Raw genomic sequence first — 9,053 nt, 5'->3', positions numbered from 1 at the left:
GAAATTATTTGAAATAAATTAGCCTTGTCAGCTTTTATTTGCACAGGCACTCTTTCAATGATATCTCCTCGCTCCCTGCAAGTACAACCTTTTAGTAAGATTGATTTTCAACAATGAGACTCAAAGAATCTGTGTACAAAGAGCTTGAAGAATTTTAATATGTGGGTTTATTATTAACACAGTAGCAAATATATCGAAGAAACACGCCCCATGAAAAGAAAATCTCCCCCGAGAAAGTTCTGTACCCAATAAGTAAGCCCAAAGAAGCACGTTTGCTTGGTGATGCCCAGCAGATAAGCCTGGCAAACATCGGTGTGATTGAAGAGACCAGTTTGAAACTCAGCCTAGTCCAACAAGCACTGGGACCTGGCTCTCAACGAACCTCGGCACAATGGTATTCGCATTTTGGAAGGTCTTTCTGATCCTAAACTGCCTTGCAGGTAAGGAATGGATCTCCAAACCACCAAAGATAATTGGAAATGGAGTTTCCTTTGAAACTAAAATCACACATTTTAGCATAGAATTATTTTTCTCCTGTACTTCAAAGGAATTGTAATTATTATGCCGAGTAAAATAATTTTCAGAACTCTTGCTTAGCAAATATGTGTCATGCTGATATTTTACGGGGCCAGTCTGTAATATAATTGTTTTATGGAGCTTCTGGATTAAAATATTCTCAGAAAAAAATCACGGTATTTTTCTTTACTTAGTTTGAAAGGTGAACAAATGCATTTACTCAGTAACTGAAGTTTGTGCTAAAAATTATTTTTTCTCGGACTTTAAAATTTCCTTTAAGCCCACTGTGATTGACCTGCCTTGCTACAGCAGGCGGAACCTGGGTTGGAGCCTGCTGTGACATACACGTTGGTTGAACAGAGATTTACTGAGTGCTTTACTGTCTAATATTCCTTAGGGAGTTGTGGTTTTCCAATCTGAGGACAGTATTTTGGAAAATATGTGAGTGATTTATTGTTGTGTACAATATGGGCGGTTTTAGGGATTTGAGCAGAACAAAATTCCTTTGAGTCAAAATTCTGATGTTGGTTATACTCAGGAAAGATCACTAATTCAGAAAATCCCCTAGCTAGTTTTTTCAAATACCAGGTAAATTTTGAAACTGTTTTTATGATAAGTTAGGTTCGTAGTAGAAACAATAATATTGTTCATTCTAAAAAGAGAATTTTTAAGCCATTAGTAATATTAGGCAGTCATTAGATTGAGGTTTACTAAGCATACTTAATGACATAAAAACGCTCAGGGTAAAATATTCAGTGAAAAAGCAGGATATAAGCACATGCCTAGAATAAATTACTAGAAGGTTATGTACTGCTTATAGTGGTTGCATTTGGGTGATGGGATTATGGATTATTTTGATTTTATTCTCCAGTTTTTCTGTACTTTCTGGGTTTTCTATAAAGAATATTATACTATATTTGTAATTAGAAGAAAGTGTTACTTTTCAAAGCTCTCTAGTGTTTAGTAATAGTTCTTTAAATGTCCATTACTAAATGTTTAAACATAGATGTTGTATAGAGTCAAATGTTACCAGAAGGCAGTACTGCATTTATTCAGTGACCTAACCAGACATTAGAGCTGGAAATACATGTTACTATTTCCCCTTCCCCTTAGTGATATTCATTTATGTTTAACTTTAGACAGTGAAACTCTTTGTTCCTTCTTAAAGGACTTCTAGGGATTAGTCAATTGGGTCAAGCCCTGGGCCTTCTGCTCCAGCTCTCTAAGATCACACCTATAGTCAACACCCACTTTCCTACGTGAGACTATACTAGACATAGGGTTTGGAACACTTGCTAGAATGTTTTTTTGCTGTAACTAATATATATGTAATTTTTACTGATTATAAATGTAATGTGTGGTCATTGTTGAAATGTTAGGGAATATGGAATTGTATAATGAGAAAATAAAAAAACACCTACAAACTTAGGACTCAGATTTGGGTAAATTATCATTTTTTTCCTTTGGAAGTGTATATATTGCATTAAAAACTACATTTATACCTTGCCTACAATTTTTTATTGTTTAAATAATTATTTAGCATGACGTCAGGATCTTACTTGATAGTGACTTTTAGACTAAGACCCAATCAAAGTGACCAACAAATACTTCAGAGCATTTTATTCTTAAATTAGTATATAACTGGTTTTGTTGGTGTAGAACATATACCATCTATCTATACATATATGATTTAGCTGGTCCAACACAAAATATGGTAGTGTCAGTCCAGCAGTTAGAATAGAAATGTGGTAAAATATATTATTGTTTGCTGTGCTTACATATGTATGGAAATGAGAGAAAGGAAGATTTTGATAATCGATACCTGGCATTAGAAATGCTCATCAGAGCTGGGCTCAATGGCTCAGCCTGTAATCCCGCGCCTTGGGAGGCTGAGGTGAGTGGATTGCCTGAGCCCACGGGTTGGAGACCCGCCTGGGTAACTTGGCGAGACCTCATCTCTACAATAAATAAAAAATCAGCCGGGTGTGGTAGTGTGCGCCTGTAATTCCGGCTACTGGGAAGGCTGAGGCGGAAAGATCGCCAGAGCCCAGCAGGTTGAGGCTGCGGTGGCCGGGAGCGGCCACTGCACTCCAGTCTGGGCAACAGAGTGAGACTCCAACTCAAAAATAAATAAATAAATAAATAAATGCTCATCAGTTGATCCAGACATGGCTGTGGAAAAACTGATAATATTTCCATCAATGTGTAATTTGATATTCTACCTGGACTTGTTCCAGAGAGAACGTCATTTTTTGGTGTCAAGCATGGTGTCTGGCACATAGTGGGTGCATAAAAAATGTTTGCTGAAATGATGAATTGCCTTCCCAAATCCCAAGTAACCAGAATTGATTTTCACATACATATTTAAAATATATTTTCTGTTCAACTAAGCAGGACAGATTTTATTTTAATCAAAATATTTTCAGGCCAGGCTCGGTGGCTCAGCCTGTAATACCAGCACTTTGGGAGACCGAGGCGAGTGGATTGCCTGAGTCCGCGGGTTCGAGACCACCCCAGGCAACTTGGCGAGACCTTGTCTCTACAATAAATCAAAAATTAGCCGTGTGTGGTATAGCGCGCCTGTAGTTCCAGCTACTTGGAAGGCTGAGGCGGAAGAATCGCCACCGCACTCCAGTCTGGGCGACAGAGTGAGACTCCAACTCAAAAAAATATGTATATATATTTTTCAATGACTTCTTAGGAAACTTTCAGAAAAACGAATTTTAATGAAATTTTATTGTGCAAAAAATTCATGCATATCATTTTAGGTACTTGTAAATATATTAGTCACCTCTTGGAAAGATATGCTAATATGGTTGTCATTTTCTGATGGTATATGTTATGCATTTTAAAGCAGTGATATATTTGAACTTTGGTTTTACAATTAAATCCAAAAAAGTGAGTGATCATTTGATTATATTATTTCCTACCTCAAAAAATGAAGCAATTATACATGAAGTTGCTGGAAATTACATCACTTCAAATCTGTCAGATTAAATATGGCTATTTGGGGGATTTTTTTGCTGTGGTATATTAGGAAAATAATAATCCTTCTATAAGCAAAATACTTGCCTTATTGTGGGCATTAAATGAATTAATGAACAATCGTTACTAAAATATAAGACATTTAAATAAATTTTAAAAGTGTTGATTAATTTGAATATATACATCTTGGGTTATTTTCTTTTAATAATAAGCACTGATTTTTAAAAAGTGTCACACATATTTCAACCACATTTGCATTTTTGCTTTATTTTTTAATTCGGTCAAGTCAGTGAGGGAAATTGGAATCTTGAGTTGTGTTTCAATCAGATACAAATCTTTACTTTGTTATTTATTCACAGCCCTGCTTATGTAGAGATTTTTCTCACTTTTTTCAATTTTTAAATAATTTATCAATTTAGAATGAATTAGTTCAAAAGAAGGGAAATTTTTTCCCAGACACTCACAGAATCACTTCCAGCTTAAGGCTAAATTTGCAGTGTCCGTTATCCACATGTGGCTATCTAAATTTAAATTAGTTCAAATTAAGAAAAATTTTAAAGTCAGTTCCTCATTCTTACTAGTGACATTTCAGGTGCTCAAATGACTCCATCTGGGCTCCTGAATTGGACAGAGAAGAGATAGAACATTTCCATCATTGCAGAAAGTTTTGTGGACAGCACTAGGCTAGAGGATGAAATCAGAGGTTTCAGTAATGTGCACTAATTGAATGATGTAACTTTAAAAAAAAAAAGGCTTATCTGGAGATACATAGCTCTCAGCACCAAAGTGTATTGTTATTGTGTTATGGTTGGAAGATGTCTGAAAACCGTCTTCTCTTCAGAATTTAATTGGTTATGGTGCTGAGTATTGAAAATCTGGGCAATAAAAGGGTCTGAAGGTTTTGCTTTGCCAATTGTTACTTATTTGCAGGACAATATGGAATATGCTTAAAAATATATTGTCTCACTTTAAATTTTGAAATTGCCATCCTAAGTCTGAGATGATATTACTAACCTTTTACAGATCTCAAATTAGTTATACAATTGCATATCTTGTACTTTTAAAATGTTGGAAATGTTTGAATCAGATTTATAGTTTGCAAATCTTTGATTTTCATTCACCTCCATTCTGGGTTGTACTATAAGTGGCTTCCTGTTGCATTGACATGGCAGGCAGATATTGTGTCTGCCTCTTCATTATTGTTTTCCTGGTGTTTAGCACTGTTTGTGGCACAACAGAGGTGCTCAACTGCTCTCTGTCGTAGGCTCTATGACCTTCTCAATGACTTGCCTTGTGTGAGTTCTGTGCTTACTCCACCTTCAAGTACTTTTGCCAAGACTGGCCTTCAAAGGGTTTGTGGCTGTTTTTAGTTTCAGTTTTAGGTTTGTTTTTTTTTTTAGAAAGTAATATTTATTTATTAAGAAGACAGAAAAGCTCCCCAGCAGGAGGGGACCTGGAAGAAGACTGCCCTATATTTAATTTTTGTTTTGCCTTTCTTGGTCATAAGTTCCCACCATTAGCCAACCCACTAACAGATAAAGGGACCCAAACTGGAGAACAAAAATGACAGTCAAATAATGTCTCCAAAATTTCTATTTTCGGGGGAAAGGGTCTAGGAGTTTTAATGGCTACCAAATTCTAAGTTCTATCTTTTTTGTTTTGGACACCTGAAGGACATTTGGAAGTCATCACTTAAGCCCAGTCAGAAATGTGGCTAATGTTCAGGAGAAAGGAAATGGGCTCTTTGAGAGTGGGAAGGATCTAGCTTTCTCCAATGAAGTTTTTGTTGGCAAGAGTAGCTGATTTCTGAAGCCCAGTTTCCTTTTTAGGGAAGGCATTATGGGAACCAGGAAAGCACGGGGAGGAGAATATTGGGAAGAGGGAAACTGCATGGAGTTAAAAGGTGCTGCATTTGTGTCTACACTCAAGCACTTTTCTCAGTGCATCAAAACATTTGTTGCCAGCTTCTAGCAGGAAAGTAGCTGGACCAGGTGGCCTGGCTGGAATAGAGAACACAGCTATTGAATACAGGAAACCAAGTGTAATCAGTACAATGGTTTGCTTTTACTCATACTTTTTATAAATGTCTGTCAATCCCCCAAATTCCTTTTGTCTGACTACTGTCATTAAGTATGGACAATATGAAATAAAGAAGTCTTTGGGTATGCAAAAATGGAAAGGGAAACAAGGATTTGTCTTTCTGTATAATTTCCTCTGAGCCTCTCCTGATTGCTGTATCCTCATCCCTTTACCGCCCCCCCCCTTCCATCTGTAACCCGGCAGGCAGCTAGGGCAGCATAGAGAACATCTCTTGAACTTGATTTTCTCTTCCAATATCCCATCCTAGAAGATTTTTGTAGTCTCTGACTTTGCAATGGATAATATAACCAGTTAATCAGATAAGTCAGTGCCTCTATAGTGTTAGCAAAATTATTGTCATCTATCATAGCCCTTTGAAAAGTGCTTGTATAGTTTTGAGAATTTCAGTATCGTGGTTACCTGGATTTGTGGGTAGGCAGCCCTTTGGTATTTCTCTAAATCATATGGGCAGCTCAATTGCCTCACCTTTTTGTAAGGTCAGCATTTCTCAAAATTTGTGAACTTGGGATCGTTTTACACTCTCAAAAATTGAGGACGATTTCTGTTCTGGACAATGTAGTATAGACCTTCTTTTTGTGTCTCCCTACTAAGCACAAGCATAAACCCTGGAAATAATGCAAGAGACAACCAAGGAAGAACTCTGAAAGGTGGTAAGAAGAAAGCAAACTGGTTTAGGACCCTGGGAAAAACAACACCTAACAAAAGAAAGAGATTCGGTTCTGGCACTTTCTGATCCCCAATCTAACAACAGAGGGCAGCCCAAGTAAGCTTATTTCTCCCCCAAATGGGATGGGAGTCCCTCTGACATCATCAGGTGCCCAACACCTCTGACAAGGTGGGATCTTCAAAGGCCCCACCAGTAGTGGACAAAAGAAGCATTTTCCTCCTCCCTGGGCCTGAGACTCTCTACTTTCACCTAGAGATATCAAGGTGAGAGGATAGAATAGACAAGAGGCATAAAGCCACAGAAGGTATCCCAGTCTGGGAAAGTTGCTTGTCTCTGTGGGTCTATTACTATTCTCCTCTCTTCCAACCACAGAGACACTAAACTAAGGCAGTAGGGAACACCATTAGGAGTTTCTCACCGTACCCACCCCCTACAGAGAGACATCTTCCAGCCTGACCTAGGGAAACCTTTCTGCTCCCTCAGGCAATGTAATGTGATCAGGGACAAATGGAAGCCCCAGTGATGCCAGGTAACCAAACAGACCAAAACAACACTGCAAAGATCAAGATCTCTGTGTGAAGCATAAATAAGGTGGCAATCTTCTACAATAAACATTACAATTTAAATATGGGAGTTTTCTAACATAATACATAAAATGCTCAATAAAAAATCATCTGTCATAAATCACAACTTGAGTGAGAAAAAGCAACTAATAGCAACAATGAGGTGTATCAGCTGCTGGAATTATCAAAGATTTTTAAATAGTCATCATAAAAATGTTTCAGGCATCAATTAAAATTATCTTAAAACAAGTGAAAAAATAGAAAATTGTAGAAAATAAAAAGAAGTTACAATTTTTTTCAAGGAAATCCTGTCATTTGTGACAGTATGGGTGAATCTGGGGGACATTATGCTAAGTGAAATAAGCCAGGCACAGAAAGACAAATGCTGCATGATCTCACTTATATATGGAATCTGAAATAGTCAAACTCATAGAATTAGAGAGTAAATGGTGGTTACCAGGTGCTGTGGGATGGAGGGAGTGAGAAATGGGAATAAATTGACCAAAGGGTACAAAGTTCCAGTTAGACAGGAAGAATATGTTTTTAAGATCTATTGCACAGCAAAGTGACCATAGCTAATAATAATATACTATATATATTCAAAATTGCTAAAAGAATAGATTGTCAATGTTTTCACTATAAAAAAATGATAAATATGTTAGGTGGTGGATATGTTAATTAGCTTGGATAATCATTTCACAATGTGTGTGTGTTTATATATAAATGGTACCCAAAAATATGTACATGGTACCCCATAAATATATACAATCATTATTTGCCAAATAAAATTAAAAATTGAGGCCAGGTGCAGTGACTCATGTCTATAATCTCAGCATTTTCAAAGGCCAAGGCAGGAGGATCACTTGAGGTCAGGAGTTGTAAACCCGCCTGGACAACATAGCAAGACTTTGTCTCTACAAAAAGTTAAAGGAAAAAAAATGTGTGGTGGCATGTCCCTGTAGTATCAGTTACTCGGGAGGCTGAGGCAGGAGTATCACTTGAGCCCAAGAGTTTAAGGTTGTGGTGAGCTATGATCATACCACTGCATTGTAGCTTGGGTGACAGAATGAGACTCTGTCTCTAAAATAATAATAAAATAATACAAGAATGCAAGAAAGATCCATACCTTGCAATCGTCTACTATTTCTATGAAGACCCTTTTGATTTATGGATTCACTCTCAATATCCATTTTATCCCCTTAGAATTTTTAAAAATAAAACTGAACTGTTTTTCCCTTTACATACAAAAACCAAATCAAAATTATAAAACTGAAAAATATTAACAAAAATTTTAAATTACCTGATGGACTCAATAGTAGAGCAGAGATGACAGAAAATAGAATCTATATCTGGTGAAACTATTCTTCAAGAATGGAGAGGAAATAATGACATTTTCAGTCAAAAGAAAACAAAGAGATTTGTCACCAGCAGACACACCCTTAAAGGATAGCTGAAGGAATTTCTACAAACAGAAAGTAAAGGATAAAAGAATCTTGACGCATCAGAAAGAATGACGAAACAACAGAAAGAGCAGAAATGTGTGTATATAAAATAGACTATCCTTTAATTAATGAGTTCTATAAATCATATTTGATGATTGAATTAAAAATTATAACACCAGCTTATACTCTAGACAATGACATTCAAAAGTGGAAAAGGTAAATGGACTTAAATGGAAGTGAGGTTTATATACTTCACTCAGAGTGGTAAAATACTGATACCATTAGACTATTATGACTCACGTATGAATGTTGAATACTGAGAGCAACCACTAAGAAAATTATACAAAGATACATACTTTAAAACACTATGAATAAATCAAGATGGAATCATAAAAAATGTTCAAGTAACTGACAAGAAGGCAAAAAAGAGAAGCAGAATAAGAACCAAAGGAAACAAATAGAAAGCAAATAATAAAATGTCCAACTTAATAGCTAACATATCAGTAATTACATTAAATGTAATTACATTGGATGCAAATCCAATGACAGACAGTAGGCCCCTCTTGTCCATGGTTTCATTTTCTGCGGTTTCAGTTATCCATGGTACAGTACAGTAAGATAGTTTTGGAGATTGGGGGGGCACATTTGCATAACTTTTCTGACAGTATAATGTTATAACTATTCTATTTTATTAGTAGTTATTATTGTTAATCTTTTACTGTACCTAATTTATAAATTAAACTTTATCATAAGCATATATGTAGGAAAATACATAGTATA

The 9,053-nt window shown here is 36.2% G+C and overlaps 1 protein-coding gene across 2 annotated transcripts in view; it reads left to right on the top strand.

The window, feature by feature from the left end:
* The first annotated feature begins 219 nt into the window (after positions 1-219).
* VSIG1 (V-set and immunoglobulin domain containing 1) overlaps positions 220-9,053 on the top strand; it is a 34,483-nt gene continuing 25,649 nt past the window's right edge. The window contains exon 1 of one of the 2 annotated variants that reach the window (XM_008072184.1): positions 220-440. In XM_008072184.1, the coding sequence (XP_008070375.1) occupies positions 392-440 (49 nt within the window). In that variant the 5' untranslated portion in view covers positions 220-391. The remainder of the gene's footprint in view (positions 441-9,053) is intronic. The other variant, XM_008072183.1, reaches the window with a different exon arrangement.

The sequence above is a fragment of the Carlito syrichta genome, unplaced genomic scaffold, assembly GCF_000164805.1.
Source record: "Carlito syrichta isolate Samal-C Ts95f unplaced genomic scaffold, Tarsius_syrichta-2.0.1 Scaffold314870, whole genome shotgun sequence".
In the NCBI taxonomy this organism is placed as follows: Eukaryota; Metazoa; Chordata; class Mammalia; order Primates; family Tarsiidae; genus Carlito; species Carlito syrichta.
The sequence above is the reverse complement of the archived record's forward strand: the minus strand, read 5'-3'. Positions and strand labels throughout refer to the sequence as shown.